At 42.3% G+C, this 22,445-nt stretch overlaps 1 protein-coding gene across 5 annotated transcripts in view; it reads right to left on the reverse strand.

Annotated features, from left to right (window-relative positions):
• Positions 1–20,750: 20,750 nt before the first annotated feature.
• Positions 20,751–22,445, reverse strand: part of LOC106583181 (E3 ubiquitin-protein ligase RAD18) — a 97,633-nt gene continuing 95,938 nt past the window's right edge. For 3 of the 5 annotated variants that reach the window (XR_001323457.2, XM_014167080.2, XM_014167078.2), the window contains one exon: positions 20,751–21,536. Coding sequence is in view for 2 of the 5 variants with exons in the window: in XM_014167080.2 (XP_014022555.1) it covers positions 21,400–21,536 (137 nt within the window). In the remaining 3 variants the exon portion in view is untranslated. The remainder of the gene's footprint in view (positions 21,537–22,445) is intronic. The other 2 variants (XR_006761306.1, XR_001323456.2) reach the window with 2 other exon arrangements.

Here is a 22,445-nt window from a genome sequence, read left to right on the forward strand (position 1 = left end):
GGTTCAGTCTAAGGGGTATGAATACTTATATAAATACATGTTTCACTGTCAATAAATGTGCAATAAAATTCTAAAAACATGTTTTCACTTTGTCATTATGGGGTAGTGTGTAGATAGGTGAGCATTTAAAAAAAATATTTAATACATTTTTAATTCATGCTATAACACAACAAAATGTAAACAAAGTCAAGGGGTATGCATACTTTCTGAAGGCACTGCATGTTCTTGCATTTCTAGGAAAGTTGTCTCAATCAATACATCTTAAGTGGACAATTCTAATGGTTAGTTGAACCTCACAAATGAATGCAATTACAGAGCAGATCAGACAACAAACTGTATTGAGTCAGCAGATAGCATGGTCTGAATGTATAGCTAGGCTATATAGGTTGGGCAGTCAATAACAAAAGAGACCCCACTCTCCTTATCAAAACGCAGTACAGAAAGTCAAAATTCACAATTGCAATACACAAAGCTGATAAGTTTGACTTAAAACTGCATTGAGTGGTGAGTGACACCCACTTGATAATTTCATGTCCATTTCAGATTTTATATTTGTCATTTTGCTTCCTTTGTTGCCATTGTCTAACAAAAACAGAACATTAATACATTTGAAGTGTGAAGATTGCAGGAATGAAAACAGACAGACGGGTCTAGGAGAGAAAGGACAGTGTGCTTCCCTGTTTCCTCCAAATAGAGTGATAATTATACAAATATTCCATTGGATTTCATATTCAACTTGTACTAATTTCTCTTGGCTGAAGTGCTCACCATTGTTGAACAGTCTCCACTGACTGAAAGAGCAAGAACAGAACAGGCCCAGGAGTGGGGTTCCATGGCACCAAATAGAGGGGCTCCCTTCACAAATAATTAGGATGAAAGTGGATGAGGGGATGATAGTGTTTCTAAAAGAAGAGGCCTTCATTGAGTTGTATTTTATCTGCTAATTAAACCTCTTGTCCATTTCATTAGCAGATATCTTGCCCCCGTTCCCCAGGCCCCTCCCCCTGTGCATCTTAACTAGCTGTGGGAGGAGGAGGACTGACAGGGGAGCTGAGGTTACGTGCGGGAGCAGAGAGAGCTTCAGATGGCTCATGTTAGCCAGCTGACTCTAGGGAAACTGTCTGGCTTCATCATGTCTTTCCTGAATCACATCATTACCAGCTGTCATGTAGCCTTTGATAAAGCGTATGTCAGCAAAGAAAGTCTTTTAGAGTCCTCTATGGGAATCTGCCTATTCATCTTTGTTGATATGCTATTAAAAAACACAAGGCAATAGTTTAATCACCAACTCCAATCATTAACTACTTTACACGTTACTCATTGTGTATTAATTCCTTGTGTTATAATTGTTTTTCTATAATTTTCTCTTTACATTGTTGGGAAGGGCTGTAAGTAAGCATTTCACTGTAAGTCTACACCTGTTGTTTACGAAGCATGTGACACATGCAATTTGATTTGATTTTGACAATCCAGTTTCTTTCTCTCGCTCTGCCAAGTAATGAAAATGAAGTTTCTCCCATGAGGGTAAAGAATTCTGTCTTTCTTCTCTATCATTATCACTTCAACAGGTGAACATGGCAACAGTGTAGTCGAGCAGAGCTCTGGTCTGGGGAAATGACTGAGAGAATGCTTCATGCTTTGTAGCTATTGGGAATCAGAGTCAATTACAGGCTGTCCAATGACTGATTGGAGAGGCACTCCAGACATCCCTGGCACTAGACTGCTACGCACTAAAATGGAACAGAAACCATCCACAAGGTAATGTACTTTTTGGTGTGTGTCCGTGAGCCAATTTTCAAGCATTTCTGCTAGTTACAAAACCCATCTGTTGATTGTGACCACACAATCAAATAAAATTGTCAAATACACATATTTTGCAGATGTTATTTCAGGTACAGCGAAATACTTATGTTGTAGCTTCAACAGTACAATATACCTAACAATACACACAATTCCTCCTCCCGCCCAGTATATAAATACACTGAACAAAAATATAAACGCAACATGCAACAATTTCAAAGATTTTACTGATTTACAGTTCATATAAGGAAATCAGTCAACTGAAATGAATGCATTAGTCCCTAATCTATGGATTTCACGACTGGAATACAGATATGGGTCTGTTGGTCACAGATACACTATATATAAAAGTATGTGGACACCCCTTCAAATTACTGGATTTGGCTATTTCAGCCACACCCGTTGCTGTCAAGTGTATAAAATTCAGCACACAGCCATGCAATCTCCATAGACAAACATTGACAGTACCAGTGGTGTAAAGTACTTAAGTAAAAATACTTTTAAGTACTACTTAAGTAGTTTTTTGGGGCATCTGTACTTTACTATTTATATTTTTGAAAACTTTTACTTTTACTCCACTACATTCCTTAAGAAAATAATGTACTTTACTCCTTTCATTTTCCCTGACACACAAAAGTAGTCATTACATTTAGAATGCTCAAGCATGCCAGAATTATGGCACATATAAATATAACGCTTTGTCATCCTGTAACGGCTGTCTTTGGGAAGAGAGGACCAAAACGCAGCGGGTTGCGTGCTCATCATTATATTTATTAAATAAATGAACACGAAAAAACGACGACAGGAAACAGTTTAGCAGGCTATACACATAACAGCAGTGCTAAAACACAACTACCCACAAAATCCCCAGGTGAAAACAAGCATCTAATATATGACTCCCAATCAGGAACAACGACGCGCAGCTGTTCCTGATCGGGAGCCACACAAACCACACAGAAATAGACAGACTAGAAAACCATAGAAAACCAACACTAGAACATATACTCAAACCCCAGACTACATTAACCAAACACCCCTTTAATAACACACACAACCCCAACCATACAAAACAAATACCCTTCTGCCACGTCCTGACCAAATATTAATACAATTACTCCCTCTGCTGGTCAGGACGTGACACATCCCTACTGTCTCTGATCTGGCGGACTCACGAAACACAACTACTGTGTTTGTAAATTATGTCTGAGTGTTGGAGTGTGCCCCTTTCTGTCCATAATTAAAAATTATATGAAAATAGTGCCGTCTGGTTTGCTTAATATAAGGATGTATAGCATTTACTTTTACCCAAGTATGACAATGTAGTACTTTTTCTACCACTGTACTTAAATACATTTAAAACCAGATACTTTTAGACTTTTACTCAAGTAGTATTTTATTGGGTAACTTTCACTTTTACTTGAGTCATTTTCTGTTAAGTTATCTTTACTTTTACTCAAGTATGACAATTCAGTATATTTCCACCACTGGGCAGTACAATGGCCTTATTGAAGAGCTCATTGACTTTCAACGCGACACCGTGATAGGATGCCACCTTACCAACAAGTCAGTTGTCAAGTTTCTGCCCTGATAGAGCTTCCCCGGTCAACTTTAAGTGCTGCTATTGTGAAGTGGAAACGCCTAGGAGCAACAACGGCTCAGCCGGGAAGTGGTAGGCCACACAAGCTAACAGAACGAGATCGCCGAGTGCTCAAGAGCATAGTGCGTAAAAATCATCTGTCCTTGGTTGCAACACTCACTACCGAGTTTCAAACTGCCTCTGGAAGTAAAGTTAGCACAATAACTGTTTGTCGGGAGCTTCGTGAAATGGGTTTCCATGGCCGAGCAGCCGCAAACAAGCCTAAGATCACCAGGCGCAATGCCAAGCGTAGGTTGGAGTAGTGTAAAGCTCGCTGCCATTAGACCCTGGAGCAGTGGAAACACGTTCTCAGGAGTGATAAATCAGCTTCACCATCTGGCAGTCCGACGGACGAATCTGGGTTCAGCAGGTGCCAGGAGAACGATACCTGCCCGAATGCCAACTGTAAATTTTGGTTGAGGAGGAATAATGGTCTGGGGCTGTTTTTCATGGTTCGGGCTAGGCCCCTTAGTTGCAATGAAGGGAAATATTAACGCTACAGCATACAATGGCATTCTAGACGATTCTGTGCTTACAACTTTGAGGCAACCGTTCGGGGAAGGCTCTTTCCTGTTCCAGCATGACAATGCCTCCGTGCACAAAGCAAGGTCCATATAGAAATGGTTTGTCGAGATGGGTGTGGAAGAACTTGATTGGCCTGCATAGAACCCCATCGAACACCTTTGTGATGAATTGAAACGCTGACTGCGAGCCAGGCCTAATTGCCCAAAATCAGTGCCCGAACTCACTAATGCTCATGGCTGAATGGAAGCAAGTCCCCAGAGCAATATTCCAAACTTGAAGGTCACTTTTTGCCCACTGAAGTCAGTTACGACACTGAACTGCAGTCAGGTCAAGACCCTTGCTAAGGACGATGAGCTTCCCTGAGACGGTTTTGAACAGTTTGTGCAGAAATTCTTTGGTTGTGCATACCCAGTTTCATCAAATGTCCGGGTGGCTGGTCTCAGACGATCCCGTATTTGAAGAAGCCATATATGAAGGTCCTGGTTTGGCGTGGTTACATGTGGTCTGCGGTTGTGAGGCGAGTTGGACGTACTGCCAAATTCTCTAAAACGATGTCGGAGGTGTCTTATGGTAGAGAAATGAACATTAAATTATCTGGCAACAGCTCTGGTGGACACTCCTGTACTCAGCATGCCAATTGCACTCTCTCTCAAAATGTGAGACAACTGTGGCATTGTGTTTTGTGACTAAACTGCACATTTTAGAGTGGCCTTTTATTGTCCCCAGTACAAGGTGCAACTGTGTAATGATCCTGTCAGGAGGATGGATTATATTTGCAAAGGAGAAAGGCTCAATAACAAGGATGTAAACAAATTTGTGCACAAAATCTGAAATAAATAATATTTTTGTGCATATTCAACATTTCTGGGATCTTTTATTTCAGCTCATGAAACATGGGACCAACACTTTACATTTTGAGTGTATATTTTTTCAGCGATTTAAAATGTATATAATGGCGTGTATTGACATTACGGACAGTTTATGAATAGGAAAGTTGTGTACAGCAGTATTTATATAGGTGGAGCCTTGACTACAATAGAGTATATACATATGAACAGTGCTTTCAGAAAGTATTCCTATCCCTTGAATGTTTCTACATTTTGTTGTGTCACTGGCCTACACAAAATACCCAATAATGTCAAAGTGGAATATGTTTATATAAATGTTTACAAATGACCAAAAAATGTAAAGCTGAAATGTCTTGAGTCAATAAGTATTCAAACCCTTTGTTATGGCAAGCCTAAATAAGTTCAGGAGTAAACATTTGCTTAACAAGTCACAATAATTTGCATGGACTCACTCTGTGTGCAATAATAGTCTTTAACATGGTTTTTGAATGACTACCTCATCTTTGTACCCCACACAATGCCTTGCAAAAGGGCACCTATTGGTAGATGTGTAAAAATAAAAATAAACACACATTGAATATCCATTTGAGCATGGTGAAGTTATTAATTACACTTTGGATGGTGTATCAATACACCCAAAACATGCATCCTGTTTGCAACTAGGCACTAAAGTAATACGGCAAAAAATGTGGCCAAGCAATTCAAAGTGTTATGTTTGGGGAAATTCCAACACAACATATTGCTGAGTACCACTCTCCAAATGATCAAGCATTGTGGTGGCTGCATCATGTTATGAGAATGCTTGTAATCGTTAAGGAATGGGGAGTTTATTCAGAATAAAAACTAAAAGGAATGGAGCTAAGCACAGGCAAAATCAGAGGAAAAGCTGGTTCAGTCTGCTTCCAGCAGACACTGGGAGATGAATTCACCTTTCAGCAGGACAATAACCTAAAACACAAGGCCAAATATACACTGGAGTTGTTTACGAAGATGACATTGAATGTTCCTGAGTGGCTTAGTTACAGTTTTGACTTAAATTGGCTTGAAAATCTATGGCAAGACTTGAAAATGGCTGTCAAGCAATGATCAACAACCAACTTGACAGAGCTTGAATAATTTCAAAACGATAATGTGCAAATATTGTACAATCCAGGTGTGCAAAGCTCTTAGAGACTTGCCTAGAAAGACTGGCAGCTGTAATCACTGCCAAAGGTGATTCTAACATGTATTGACTAAGAGGTGTGAATACTTACGTAAATTCAATTTCTGTATTTCCTTTGTCACTATGAGGTATTGTGTGTAGATTGGTGAGGGAAAAATATATTTAATACATTTTGAATTCAGGCTGTAACACAACTAAATATGGAATAAGTCAAGGGTTATGAATACTTTCTGAAGGGCAGCAGTCTCTAAGGTGCAGGGTAGAGTACCGGGTGGTAGCCGGCTAGAAACAGTGACTAAGTTCAGGGCAGGGTACTGGGCGGAGGCCGGCTAGTGCTGACTATTTAAAAGTCTGATGCCCTCGGTCCCTTCTTTGATGGACCTGTACTGTCTCCGCCTTCTAAATGGTAGCCGGGTGAACAGGCTGTGGCTCGGTTGGCTGAGGTGATACCAGGTGCTGTAGATGTCCTGGAGGGCAGGCAGTGTGCCTCCAGTAATGCGTTTGGCTGACCACAACACCCTCTGAAGAGCCCTGCGGTTGAGGACGGTGCAATTGCCGTACCAGGCGGTGATACAGACTGACAGGATGCTCTCAATTGTGCATCTGTATTAGTTCATGAGGGTCTTAGGGTCCAAGATTAATTTATTCAGCCTCCTGAGGTTGAAGAGGCACTGTTGCACCTTCTTCACCACACTGTCTGTGTGGATGGAGCATTTCAGGTTGTCAGTGATGTGCACGCTGAGGAACTTTTCACCCTCTCCTCTGTGGCCCCATCGATGTGGATGGGGGTGTGCTTTCTTTGCCTCCTCCTAAAGTCCACGATCAGCTCCTTCGTTTTGCTGACATTAAGTTGGTTATTTTACTTACACCACTCTGCCAAGGCCCTCATCTCCTCCCTGTAGGCTGTCTCGTCATTGTTGGTAATCAGGCCTACCACTGTTGTGTTGTCAGCAAACGTAATGATTGAGTTACCACAATCACACAATGAAACATACCACAGCCGCCGGGATGATTATTCTTTTTCCTGGAGAGTTCTTTATTCCTGTCCGTGCAATGGACAGAGTACCCTAATGGTTGAATGGACGGGGACAGTACATCCGGAGAAAGCTGTGATTCCGTAAAACAGAATATGTGACAGTCCCTGATGTCTCTCTGGAATGAAATCCTCGCCCTGAGCTTGTCTACTGTATTGTCCAGGGACTGAACGATAGCTGGTAACATACTCTGAAGCGTTGGATGGTATTCACACCTCCTGGGTCTGACTAGGAGCCCAGACCTTATTCCTCTTCTCTGTCAATGGCGTCTCGGGGCAGCCGCCGAGATGATTAGAATTACCTTGTGGGAGTTACAAACAAAGGATCACATTATACTGTATCTGAATATCTAAACAACATGGAGACAAACAAGCTTGATGTGTTGTATGCAGTCACAGTGAAGTTCTGTCCAATAGCTCCAACCCAAACGCAGCTGTTGGTAAAGTTCAAAACCAGTGTAAATGAGGAAAGAATGAGGTTTTGCAAATCAACTTCCATTAATAGGATATAAAAGAACACTACAAATAATGTTCAGAAATCTCAATCAGGGTAATAGCAGACAAAAAACTACCAATCATGTGGGTATGTTTGTGATATTAAATTCACAGTACTAGTCTATTCAGCAGTGATGGGTACTATGTCTGACAATTCCTCATGAATTTATTCTGCTGTTATTAGGGTTGCCAAAGGAGGGTATATCTCTGGTAACTTTCAAAGTTTAAACTACCCACATTTTTGTAACTTTAAAGTTAGTGGCCTTTTTGGGTACTTCAGATTATCACAAGTGTCTGTAATTATCTTTGGCCCTCTGTGTGACATTATTATATGTAAAATATATAAAATAATAAAATAAGCTGTCTTTGATATAAATATTTTGGTGCCAAACTGGTGGCATTTGTGAAAAATGTCAATAGCTGAAAGAGTTGCAAATGCCACTGTTGATTGGATATATTTTTTCCTTAATTAGGATATTTTCTCTTGAACCATATGGTCTATCAACTAGAAACGAATGGACAATATGTAGATACCAGACATGGATAGTATAGTATTATTCTATCACACATTCAATAGTCAGTCCTCTGGATATTGTAACAGAGAGATACATTTTGGCCCCTTAGAGGGGGAATGGCTGACTAGTCCTTGGCCATTGTCCTTTGTGCTTCCTTGTGTTCCTGGACCATTTGCAATGCAGCTCCAGGTGACAGAGAGCACATACATTAGGGCCAAGCCTACATTATCATAAACTGCCATAGATTACCTGTTAATTACCAAAATTACTGAAAGTTCTAGGTAACTTTGGTAAATTACCATTAGCTTTGCAAGCTGTCATGTTACATAGAAACATACATGAAACATATTGTACATCCAATCTCTTTTCTATTAAGAGTTCCTCAGAGAATTTGGACCCAGTCCAAGTTGGACCACCCCCCCTGTCCCCAAGGTCATTGCTCAGTGTCGCCGTCACTTGCTTGTCACACTCTGCACCCTCCACCCCTTTCCCCCCAGTCTGAAGGGCAATGATGAACCTGCTCACGTTCAGAGCTCCTAGGAGATGTGCTGGTGGCACACAATGTGACATCCTTCCCCTCTGACACACATACACACACACACACACACACATACACACACAGGTCTGCAGGGCAATGGACGGCTACAGGTGTTGTTAAGCATACGTCTCCATTGATGCAGCACTGATTAGCCACCCATAATGACTCTGACCTTTCCAGTGAAACTCCTTAAAGACTAAACATGATGCACAAACACCACTACCACACTGATAATTAAAATGAGGTACAGGGACAAGAATAGTCCAATTCAACAGCAACAAAACAAATGCTCAGAGCCCTAGGCATAGACACTATGACACCAGCTCTGTGCTCCCAACAAAGAGTTTACCGCAGGGATCCATTTCCATATTGCTATCAGCACTATTATGTTGCTGCAGTCATCCAGCACTGCATACAGTACCTTCAAATCAAATGTTATTGGTCAGATACACATATTTAGCAGATGTTATTGTGGGTGTAGAAAAATGCTTGTGTTCCTAGCTCCAACAGCGCAGTAGTGTCTAACAGTGCAGTAGCATCTAAAAACGGTTCACAACAATACATACAAATCTAAAAGTAAAAGAATGGAATTAAGAAATATATAAATATTCGATGGAGCAATGTCAGAGTGGCAATAACTAAAATACAGTACAATATAATACAGTATATAAATATGAAATGAGTAAAGCAGTATGTAAACATTATTTAACCATTATTAAAGTGACTAGTGTTCCATTATTAAAGTGGCCAGTGATTCCAAGTCTATGTATATAGGGCAGCAGCCTCTTAAGGTGCAGGGTTGCGTAACCGGCTGGAAGCCGGCTAGTGATGGCTATTTAACAGTCTGATGGCCTTAAGTTGGCAATCAGCTTTGATGCCCCAGCTTTGATGCACCTGTACTAGAGGTCGACCGATTAATCGGAATGGCCGATTAATTAGGGCCGATTTCAAGTTTTCATAACAATCGGTAATCGGTATTTTTGGACACCGATTACATTTTTATTTTTTTTACGCCTTTATTTAACTAGGCAAGTCAGTTAAGAACACATTCTTATTTTCAATGACAGCCTAGGAACGGTGGGTCAACTGCCTTATTCAGGGGCAGAATGACAGATTTTTACCTTGTCAGCTCGGGGATTCAATCTTGCAACCTTACGGTTAACTAGTCCAATGCTCTAACCACTTGCTTTACATTGCACTCCACGAGGAGCCTGCCTGTTATGCGAATGCAATAAGAAGCCAAGGTAAGTTGCTAGCTAGCATCAAACTTATCTTATAAAAAAACAATCAATCAATCATAATCACTAGTTAACTACACATGGTTGATGATATTACTAGTTTATCTAGGCCTGTCTTGCATTGCATATAATCAATGAGGTGCGCATTCGCGACTGTCATTGCTCCAACGTGTACCTAACCATAAACATCAATGTCTTTCTTAAAATCAATACACAAGTATATATTTTTAAACCTGCATATTTAGCTAAAAGAAATCCAGGTTAGCAGGCAATATTAACCAGGTGAAATTGTGTCACTTCTCTTGCATTCATTGCACGCAGAGTCAGGGTATATGCAACAGTTTAGGCCGTCTGGCTCATTGCGAACTAATTTGCCAGAATTTTACGTAATTATGACATAACATTGAAAATTGTGCAATGTAACAGGAATATTTAGACTTAGGGATGCCACCCGTTAGATAAAATATGGAACGGTTCCGTATTTCACTGAAAGAAAAAACGTTGTTTTCGAGATGATAGTTTCCGGATTCGACCATATTAATGACCTAAGGCTCATATTTGTGTGTTTATTATATTATAATTAAGTCTATGATTTGATATTTGATAGAGCAGTCTGACTGAGCGGTGGTAGGCACCAGCAGGCTCGTAAGCATTCATTCAAACAGCACTTTCGTGCGTTTTGCCAGCAGCTCTTCGCAATGCTTCAAGCATTGCGCTGTTTATGACTTCAAGCCTATCAACTCCCAAGATTAGGCTGGTGTAACCGATGTGAAATGGCTAGCAAGTTAGCCGGGTGCGCGCTAATAGCGTTTCAAACGTCACTCGCTTTGAGACTTGGAGTAGTTGTTCCCCTTGCTCTGCATGGGTAACGCTGCTTCGAGGGTGGCTGTTGTCGATGTGTTCCTGGTTCGAGCCCAGGTAGGAGCGAGGAGAGGGACGGAAGCTATACTGTTACACTGGCAATACTAAAGTGCCTATAAGAACATCCAATAGTCAAAGGTATATGAAATACAAATAGTGTAGAGAGAAATAGTCCTATAATTCCTATAATAACTACAACCTAAAACTTCTTACCTGGGAATATTGAAGACTCATGTTAAAAGGAACCACCAGCTTTCATATGTTCTCAAGTTCTGAGCAAGGAACTTAAACGTTAGCTTTTTTACATGGTACATATTGCACTTTTACTTTCTTCTCCAACACTTTGTTTTTGCATTATTTAAACCAAATTGAACATGTTTCATTATTTATTTGAGGCTAAATTGATTTTATTGATGTATTATATTAAGTTAAAATAAGTGTTCATTCAGTATTGTTGTATTTGTCATTATAACAAATAAATAAAAAATAAAAAAATCGGCCGACTAATCAGTATCGGCGGTTTTTGGCCCGCCAATAATCGGTAGCGGTATCGGCGTTGGGAAAAAAAATCATAATCGGTCGACCTCTAACCTGTACTGACCTAGCCTTCTGCATGATAGCGGGGTGAACAGGCCATGGCTCGGGTGGTTAATGTCCTTGATAATTTTTTTGGCCTTCCTGTGACATCGTGTGCTGTAGGTGTGCTAGAGGGCAGGTAGTTTGCCCACGGTGATGCGTTGGGGAGAATTCGCCACCCTCTGGAGAGCCCTGCAGTTGCAAGCGGTGCTGTTGGTCGTACCAGGCGGTGATACAGCCCGACAGGATGCTTTCAATTTCAATCTGTAAAAGTTTGTGAGGGTTTTAGGGGACAAGCCAAAAGTCTTCAGCCTCCTGAGGTTGAAGAGGCTCTGTTGCGCCTTCTTCACCACATAGTCTGTGTTGGTGGACCATTTCAGATCGTCAGCGATGAGTACGCCAAGGAACTTGAAGCTTTCCACCTTCTCCACTGCGGTCCCATCGATGTGGATAGGGGCGTGCTCCCTCTGCTGTTTCCTGAAGTCCATAATCAGCTCCTTTGTTTTGTTGACGTTGAGTGAGAGGTTATTTTCCTGGCACCACTCTCCCAATGCCCTCACCTCCTCCCCTGTAGGCTGTCTCGTCATTGTTGGTAATCAGGCCTACTATTGTCTTGTCGTCTGCAAACTTGATGATTGAGTTGGAGGCGTGCATGGCCACGCAGTCATGGGTGAACAGAAGGGGGCTGAGCACGCATCCATGTGGATCCCTGTGTTGTTTCATATGTTCACCACTGGGGGGCCGCCCATCAGGAAGTCCAGGACCCACTTGCACAGGGTGGGTTTCAGACCCTGGGCCCCGAGCTTAATGATGAGCTTGGATGGTACTATGGTGTTGAATGCTGAGCTATAGTCAATGAACAGCATTCTTAGATAGGTATTCCTCTTGTCCAGATGAGATAGGGCAGTGTGCAGTGCGATGGCGATTGCATTGTCTTTGGATCTATTTGGGCGGTAAGCAAATTGTAGTGGGACTAGGGTTTCAGGTAAGGTAGAGGTGATATGATCCTAAATTAGCCTCTCAAAGGACTTCATGATGACAGAAGTGAGTGCTATGTGGCGACAGTCATTTAGTGCAGTTACCTTTGCTTTCTTGGGTACAGGAACAATTGTGGACATCTTGAAGCAAGTGGGGACAGCAGAGTGGGACAGGGAGAGAATGAATATGTCCGTGAACACTCCAGCCAGCTGGTCTGTGCATGCTCTGAGGATGCGGCTAGGGATGCCGTCTGGACCGGCAGCCTTGCGAGGGATAACACATTTAAATGTCTTATGTCAGCCACGGAGAAGGAAAGCCCACAGTCCTTGGTAGCGGGACGCGTTGGTGGCACTGTGTTGTCATCAAAGCGGGCGAAGAAGGTGTTTAGCTTGTCCGGAAGCAAGACGTCAGTGTCCACGACGTGGCTGGTTTTTCCTGTGTAGTCCATAATTGTCTGTAGACCCTGCCACACACGTCTCGTGTCTGAGCTGTTGAACTGTGACTCCACTTTGTTTCTGTAGTGATGTTTTGCGGCCATATTCCCAGTCACCTTGCCATGGCTAAATGGCTACCCGGAACATATCCCTGTCCGCGTGATCAAAACAATCTTGAAGCATGGATTCCGATTGGTTAGACCAGTGTTGAAAAGACCTTAGCACGGGTAATTCCTGTTTGAGTTCCTGCCTATAGGAAGGGAGGAGCAACATTAAGTTGTGATTAGATTTGTTCAATGGGGGGCAGGGGAGGGCCTTGTAGGCATTTCAAAAAGTTGAGTAGCAGTGGTCCAATGTTTAACCAGCGCGAGTACTACAGTCAATGTGTTGGTCTAACTTCGGAAGCGCTTTCCCCAAATTTGCTTTGTGAAAATCCCCAGCTACAATAAATGCGGCCTCAGGAAATGTGGTTTCCAGTTTGCATAAAGTCCAGTGTAGTTCCTTGAGGGCCGTAGTGGAATCGGCTTGAGGGGGAATATACACGGCTGTGACTATAACCAAAGAGAATTCTCTTGGGAGGTAATACAGTCGGCATTTGATTGTGAGGTAATCTAGGTCGAGTGAACAAAAGGACTTGAGTTTCTGTATTAATCATGAGTGGTTAATCATGAAACATACACCTCCGCCTTTATTCTTCCCGGAGAGTTCTTTATTCTTGTCTGCGCGAAGGACTAAGAACCCAGATGGCTGTACGGATGGGGGCAGTATATCCCTGGGGCTTAGGATAGTCGAGGTAATATGTACATCTACAGTTGAAGTCGGAAGTTTACATACACCTTAGCCAAATACATTTAAACTCAGTTTTTCACAATTCCTGACATTTAATCCTTGCAAAAATTCCCTGTCTTAGGTCAGTTAGGATCACCACTTTATTTTAAGAATGTTAAATGTCATAATAATAGTATAGAGAATGATTTATTGCAGCTTTTATTTCTTTCATCACATTCCCAGTGGGTCAGAAGTTTACATACACTCAATTAGTATTTGGTAGCATTGCCTTTAAATTGTTTAACTTGGGTCAAACGTTTCAGGTAGCCTTCCACAAGATTCCCACAATAAGTTGGGTGAATTTTGGCCCATTCCTCCTGATAGAGCTGGTGTAACTGAGTCAGGTTTTTTAGGCCTCCTTGCTCGCACACACTTTTTCAGTTCTGCCCACAAACTTTCTATAGGGTTGAGGTCAGGGCTTTGTGATGGCCACTCCAATACCTTGACTTTGTTGTCCTTAAGCCATTTTGCCACACCTTTGGAAGTATGCTTGGGGTCATTGTCCATTTGGAATACCCATTTGCGACCAAGCTTTAACTTCCTGACTGATGTCTTGAGATGTTGCTTCAATATAGCCACATAATTTTTCATCCTCATGATGCCATCTATTTTGTGAAGTGCACCAGTCCCTCCTGCAGCAAAGCACCCCCACAACATGATGCTGCCACCTCTGTGCTTCACGGTTGGGATGGTGTTCTTCGGCTTGCAAGCCTCCCCCTTTTCCCTCCAAACATAACAATGGTTATTATGGCCAAAGAGTTCTATTTTTGTTTCATCAGACCAGAGGACATTTCTCCAAAAAGTATGATCTTTGTCCCCATGTGCAGTTGCAAACCATGGCCTGGCTTTTTTATGGCTATTTTGGAGCAGTGGTTACTTCCTTGCTGAGCGGCCTTTCAGGTTATGTCGATATAGGACTCGTTTTACTGTGGATATAGATACATTTGTACCCGTTTCCTCCAGTATCTTCACAAGGTCCTTTGCTGTTGTTCTGGGATTGATTTGCACTTTTTGCACCAAAGTACATTAATCTCTAGCAGCCAGAACGCGTCTCCTTCCTGAGCAGTATGATGGCTGTATGGTCCCCTGGTGTTTATACTTGGGTACTATTGTTTGTACAGATGAACGTGGTACCTTCAGGGTTTGGAAATTGCTCCCAAGGATGAACCAGACTTGGGGAGGTCTACATTTTTTTTCTGAGGTCTTGGCTGATTTCTTTTGATTCTCCCATGATGTCAAGCAAAGAGGCACTGAGTTTGAAGGTAGGGCTTGAAATACATCCACAGGTACACCTCCAATTGACTCAAATGATGTCAATTATCCTATCAGAAGTGTCTAAAGCCATGACATCTTTATCTGGAATTTTCCAAGCTGTTTAAAGGCATGGTCAATTTAGTGTATATAAACTTCTGACCCACTGGAATTATGATATAAGTGAAATAATCTGTGTCATGCACAGAGTAGATGTCCTAACCGACTTGCCAAAACTGTAGTTTGTTAACAAGAAATGTATGGAGTGGTTGAAAAACAAGTTTTAATGACTCCAACCTAAGTGTATGTAATCTTCCGACTTCAACTGTAGGTAGATATAAAGTGACTATGCATGGAGAATAAACAGAGAGTAGCAGCAGCGTAAAAATGCAAATAATCCGGGTAGCCATTTGATTAGCTGTTAATGAGTCTTATGGCTTGGGGGTAGAAGCTGATCAGAAGCCTTTTGGACCTAGACTTGGCGTTCCAGTACCGCTTGCCGTGCGGTAGCAGAGAGAACAGTGTATAACTAGGGTGGCTGGAGTTTTTGGCAATTTTTTAGGGCTTTCCTCTGACACCGCCTGGTATAGAGGTCCTGGATGGCAGGAAACTTGGCCCCAGTGATGTAATGGGCCTGTACACACTATCCTCTGTAGCGCCTTGCGGACGGAGGCCGCAAGTTGCCATACCAGGCAGTGATGCAACCAGTTAGGATGCTCTCGATGGTGCAGCTGTAAAACCTTTTGAGGATCTGAGGACCCATGCCAAATCTTTTCAGTCTCTTGAGGGTGAATAGGCGTTGTCGTGCCCTCTTCACGACTGTCTTGGTGTGTTTGGACCATGATAGTTTGTTGGTGATGTGGACACCAAGGAACTTGAAGCTCGTAACCTGCTCCACTACAGCCCCGTCGATGAGAATGGGGATGTGCTCGGTCCTCCTTTTTCTGTAGTCCACAATCATCTCCTTTGTCTTGATCACGTTGAGGGAGAGGTTTTTTTCCTGGCACCACACTGCGAGGTCTTTGAACTCCTCCCAACAGGCTGTCTCATCGTTGTTTGTGATCCTTGCCCTGAGCTTGTCTACTTTATTATCCAGAGACTGAACATTAGCGAGTAATATACTCGGAAGCGATGGATGGTGTGCATGCCTCCTGAGTCGAACTAGAAGTCCACTCCGAATACCTCATCTCCGCCCGCGGTGTTTTGGAGCAGCCTCTGGAATAAGTTCAATTGCCCTTGGTGGTAAAAACAAAGTATACAATTCGGAAAAGTCTTATTTATGGTTGTAATGCTGGTGACTTACCGCCACTCTGATATCCAAAAGTTCTTTACGGCTGTATGTAATAACACAAAAAAATATCTCGGCTAATAATGTAACATATAACACACCTGGCCTCCTAATCTTTATTTGGCGATGCACAAGGCTGCAATATTTAGATAAATAGAAAGGCTCCGTGTTCATGGCTGCATGCTTAATATTAAAGTGGAATCCTGTAGTGTTGATTAACCATATTTGACCTGTGCTAGCCTAAAGATCTGGGCTCTGATAGCACATAGCTCAGGCTGCTAACATGCCTCTGGGGAATGCATTGCAATTCAGTGGCAATTAAATGGGTACTTTTCATCACTCTGTAGTCCGTACCACAGCACACCGCACACATATTCACCAGTCACTCACAGGATGTCTAAAGTTTAAACAGGCTGTCAAACTCTGCCCCTCGTCTCAGAATTAAGTTAGAACTGATTTTCAGTTTAGTATTTGACTGCCTGCTTCATGTGTCATTACGCATACGGCAGCATTTACAATATGCCTCTGAAAATAAATGCAATTAGAAAGGGAGGAAATGCAATAACCCGTAAATGAAACGCATGAACGTGGGTGAAATGCTTTTCCCCCATCTGAATGTGAGAAGAGCAACCCAGCGCTAAGACAGACTGGGGCACTAAGGCAGGAACTCAATATAACCCCTCATAGCAATGTTAATACAGTGTCTTTGTTTACAAGACTTGGCACATCTTATTCTGAAAATTGGAAATGTGAAACTAGGCCCTGCTCTGTACTTTGTAAATGCTGCAATGCAGTAGTAATTGAATTGAGCCCATAATGTACTGCCAACCCAGCAGTGGAGGAGTTCAGCAGGGCAGACAGGGAGGTGTGGTGCATGACTGGCTGTGTGTGAAGGAGAGTTGGATAAACTGGCCCTGCCCGAGGGAGAGATTGCTCTGATCCCTGACTGTGACATTGAGATTTGACCCCACTCTCTGGAGGCTGGTGGACACCCTGAGGGTCTTAACTGGGACAGCTCTACTGTCTTCTAGGATATTCTTGTACCTTTTGTTACAGGTTTTGGAGTTTGGTTCTATTTGGGGGTGAACGTGCCCTGATTGGTCATCCTCGTTGGTCAGGATGTGTTGCACCTGTCACCTTGATAGTAAGTCATTACAGGTGATATTTAATAGCTGCAGAGCCAATGCTCCAGGTGGCATGAGAGATGTTAGAAGAGCTAGACTGTTGTTTAACTCTCACTCTTTAAAGCTGCACTATGTAACTTTTTGGGCGGCCTGACCATATTCATTTAAAAATGTGTTATAGATGTGGCATTCTCATTGAAAGCAAGATAAGAAGCGGTAGATGTTCTATGTGTGCTATTTCTATGCTTCCCATTCTTAAGTTTTGTTTTTGCGTCTTTTACTTTCGGTTTTGCACACCAGCTTCAAACAGTTGAATACAATATTTTTGGTCATGGAAAAGATACGTAACAGCAGTTTAGATGGTAGAATTATTATCTACACTATACTTGCTTTTTTTTGTCACAAACTGAAATTAGGCAAACTGATTTGGCAACCAGGAAATGGCTGTGTGATATTTGCATAGTGCATCTAAGTTTGCTCTCCAGCGTGCGGGACGGAGGGAGGAAAACTGGGAGAGAGTGAGGAAGCAGTGTGCCGGGATGAGCACGTCACTTTAATATTGGGCCAGTGTCTGTATCTCTGTGCCGCAGTGAGGTGCCCCTGTCCGTCTTTGCTCAGTGTCCAGTCAGTGCAGTTGGCCCCTGCAGTGTGAGGGGCCGAGACACCTCCCTGCTCTGGTCCAGTGACTGGAGCAACACCATATCACGGTCCGGCCTAGCTCCAGCTATGCTGTTTTCATTTGAGGTCAGGTCTCCAAAGTGCTCCTGCTTCTTCACCCCTACATAGAAAACCGGCAGGCCTCCTCCTTACAGTTCTCTCGCTCTCTTTTGTTTTCTTTCTGACCTTGACTACATATTGAATTATATTGGCCCGCTCTATGCTTTCAAACAAACCCAAAATCAGTTTGAGAGCTGTTTATACATAGGCGCTCAGCGTGAATTGCAAATGACAGGCAAATCCGACCCGTCTCAGCTCCAGCTAATCTGTGGCAGACAAACAGCAGGCCAGGCATGGGAGCAAACACCTGATGCGGGGATTGAGGGTCGGACAAACTAAAGGAACAGATTAACATTGAAACAACCACATCACACATCCAACAACTGCACAGGCACAGAGCTGGGGAAGGGCAAGGTGAATTACCAGAAGAATCATCCTGGTCTTTCACTTAACTTTCCTCTTAAATTTGTAGTCCCTGGGGTCATTTGCACAGCTGCAATCTTAAGCACAATAGCAGAGCTCCTCTAGAGAACATCTCACCTAACCTCTGCAAATGTGTACCAGAGGTCTTTGTGCACAAAACCACCTGTATATTGAGGCCCCGGTGCACTGCTATCAGGGGTGTCATGCACAAAGTATGTGAGGAAGGGGGAGGGGGGTCTTTATTCTATAACTAGAGGACGCCTGATATCTCCAAGTATACGTTGTCTAGTATTGTCTCTTTGCTACAGTTGAAGTCGGAAGTTTACATACACCTTAGCCAAATACATTTAAACTCAGTTTTTCACAATTCCTGACATTTAATCCTCGAAAAAATTCCCTGTCTTAGGTCAGTTAGGATCACCACTTTATTTTAAGTATGTTAAATGTCAGAATAATAGTAGAGAGAATTATTTATTTCAGCTTTTATTTCTTTCATCACATTCCCAGTGGGTCAGAAGTTTACATACACTCAATTAGTATTTGGTAGCATTGCCTTTAAATTGTTTAACATGGGTCAAACGTTTTGGGGAGCCTTCCACAAGCTTCCCACAATAAGTTGGGTGAATTTTGGCCCATTCCTCCTGACAGAGCTGGTGTACTTTTTCAATTCTGCCCACAAATGTTCTATAGGGTTGAGGTCAGGGCTTTGTGATGGCCACTCCAATACCTTGACTTTGTTGTCCTTAAGCCATTTTGCCACAACTTTGGAAGTATGCTTGGGGTCATTGTCCATTTGGAAGATCCATTTGCGACCAAGCTTTAACTTCCTGACTGATGTCTTGAGATGTTGCTTCAATATATCCACATCATTTTCCTCCCTCATGATGCAATCTATTATGTGAAGTGCACCAGTCCCTCCTGCAGCAAAGCACACCCACAACATGATGCTGCCATCCCCGTGCTTCACGGTTGGGATGGCGTTCTACGGCTTGCAAGCCTCCCCCTTTTTCCTCCAAACATAACGATGGTCATTATGGCCAAACAATTCTATTTTTGTTTCATCAGAACAGAGGACATTTCTCCAAAAAGTACGATCTTTGTCCCCATGTGCAGTTACAAACCATAGTCTGGCTTTGTATTGGCTGTTTTGGAGCAGTGGCTTCTTCCTTGCCGAGCGGCCTTTCAGGTTATGCCGATATAGGAGTCATTTTACTGTGGATATAGATACTTTTGTACCGGTTTCCTCCAGCAGGTCTTGCCTGATTTCTTTTGATTCTCCCATGATGTCAAGCAAAGAGGCACTGAGTTTGAAGGTAGACCTCGAAAAACATTCACAGGTACACCTCCAATTGACTCAAATGATGTCAATTAGCCTATCAGAAGCTTCTATAGCCATGACATAATTTTCAGGAATTTTCCAAGCTGTTTAAAGGCACAGTCAACTTAGTGTATGTAAACTTCTGACCCACTGGAATTGTGATACAGTGAATTATAAGTGAAATAATCTGTCTGTAAACAATTGTTGTAAAATGTACTTGTGTCATGCACAAAGTAGATGTCCTAACCGACTTGCCAAAACTATAGTTTGTTAACAAGAAATTTGTGGAGTGGTTGAAAAACGCGTTTTAATGACTACAACCTAAGTGTATGTAAACTTCCGACTTCAACTGTATGTAGGGCCAACTACTTGAAGCGTTGTCTGTCTTCCCAGTAGCGTACGTGGTGTGTGAACTGCTGACTGCTCATAATTTGCAGATGATCGTTGACACATCAACCAGGATTAAGGGGCAGGGCAATTTGTGACTGTTGTTGTTTCCGTAATCAGTGGCTGTATTGGAGGGGAAATAGTATCTCCTCTCCTAGGCAATCAGCAATTACACTTAACAAAAATATAAATGCAACATGTAAAGTGTTGGTCCCATGTTTCATGAGCTGAAATAAACATCACAGAAATGTTCCATATGCACAAAAAGTGTATTTCTGTAAAATGTGGTGCACAAATTTGTTTACATCCCTGTTAGTGAGCATTTCTCATTTGCCAAGATAATCCATCCACCTGACAGGTGTGGCATATCAAGAAACAAATTAAAATGCATGATCATTATTACCCAGGTGCACCTTGTGCTGGGGACAATAAATGGACAATCTAAAATGTGCAGTTTTGTCACACAACACCACAGATGTCTCAAGTTGAGGGAGTGTGCAATTGGCATGCTGACTGCAGGAATGTCCACCAGAGCTGTGGCCAGAGAATTGAATGTTCATTTCTCTACCATAAGCCTCCAATGTCGTTTTAGAGAATTTGGCAATACCGGCCTCACAACAAAGCCAACTCCTCCTTTGGCTGCCTTTCCTTCCAGTTCTCTGCTGCCAATGACTGGAACAAATTGCAAAAATCACTGAAGCTGGAAACTCATATCTCCCTCATGAGTTATTTTCTATTAAGGTATCTTTACTTTTACTCAAGTATGACCATTTAGTACTTTTCCCACCACTGGATGTGGCTGGGGTTTATAGAATTTATTTCACATGACCCATCAATTTAGAGAAGTGTGTCTGAGTAAGCGTAATCTAATATTTATAAAATAATTGTACTTTCTGTTTACCTGGAATTTTTCCTTATTGTAGGCTACTACTTTAAGTCTTAATCTTCACTACACTACTCAAAGGTTTAGCACGACCTCACATGTGAATCCTTAAAGAGATAGTGGGGTTGGCTTAACAGGGTGTGAACAATGCTGAATGGGTATAGACAAAGGAGAGATCTCCAGTAGTATCAAAACATTCAAAGGTCCTTTTCTCAAAAGTGAGGTTAAAAATGTATCAAGTTTCAAAGCAGAATTACTTTCCCATTGTTCCTCAAAAATGCAGTATATGATATACAATTTTGTAGCTCTGAGTCTCTACTTTTATCCAGTGTTAAAAAACATAATTTCACATATGTGCTCTTTATGACAGACTGTTACAATTAGGTGAAATAAACTGGGTTTTTCGCCACCAAGTTTCACCACTCAAAATGTATCTAATTGGTGGAACAACCCAGTTATAAAATGACAAATAAAATGTATTGCATAACATGCTATATCCTGAAAATGTGCTTAAAGTAATTAGATAGAAAGGTGAAGGCGTTTAACAGAGTTCAGCTCGACTCCTTCCTGTCCTCTTCCCAGGTTTTCCGCGCTCGTTTTCCCAGGACAAGTGGCGGAGAAGAGTCTTCCTCCTTGGAGCAGGAGGCCCGTTTCCCACTCGAGGCGTTCTCCAAAACTCTGGGGAGAGAAATTCTCAGAAGTGAGTCTAGGGCCTTTGATCATATAACAAGCCCCAGGATAATGGAGCAGAAAGGCCAAATCACATTATTAGAAAATAATCAAGTAGGACAATGCAGGACATCTATGGAGATATTCTCTCACAGACAAACGGAACAGCAACAGCTGTCTATTAGCCCGGATGAGTCCTGGTTCATGTGGTTGATCCGGGGGAAAGAACAGAAGAACATTATGGTTATATCTCCCATCCCTATGTGGTATCACCACTAATGATATAGCTAGATTAAAGCACTCCTTGGCAACAGTGTTTCCAGGGAAACGATGCTGATGTGTTGAAGTGTTGGTCATGGTGGTCAATGCAGTACAGTGCAGATCCTAATTGACTGTCTACGGTCACTGCAGATGGCTAATAACATAAAGGATCTCCCTGTTCTGCTCTGTTCTCTTCTCACATTCCCTTGTGGCCACATACCCATGAATACAGACAGAAGGTCAACATGTGGAGGTCATGTCTCTGCAGAGGGCAGCAGGTCACAGACCCCCTCTACACTGTCAGGCTCATTAGGGCCCTGTGGAGTGAATATAAAACATCACTAAATGTAAAGCAGGGATAGGCAACTTTGATGGGAGTGGGGGCCACAGAAAAACGGAACTAATCCTGAGGGGCCGTAGTGGCTCATGGGCCTGCAGTACCCACATCCATACACCCCTCCTGCAATTCAACACATTTTGCCATGGGGCAGAGAGAAGATTTAGCAATTTTATAACGGATTTCCTGCAATTCTACACATTTTGCCATTGGGTGGAGGAAAATGTTTGCAGTTTTTAATATGATAACTGATGATCAATGGGCCCTATCCCGGTTAGTAATTCAACCATTCTTCATACAAGTTTAGATAGTCCAGCGTC

The sequence above is a fragment of the Salmo salar genome, chromosome ssa22 (assembly GCF_905237065.1).
Source record: "Salmo salar chromosome ssa22, Ssal_v3.1, whole genome shotgun sequence".
Taxonomy (NCBI): Eukaryota; Metazoa; Chordata; class Actinopteri; order Salmoniformes; family Salmonidae; genus Salmo; species Salmo salar.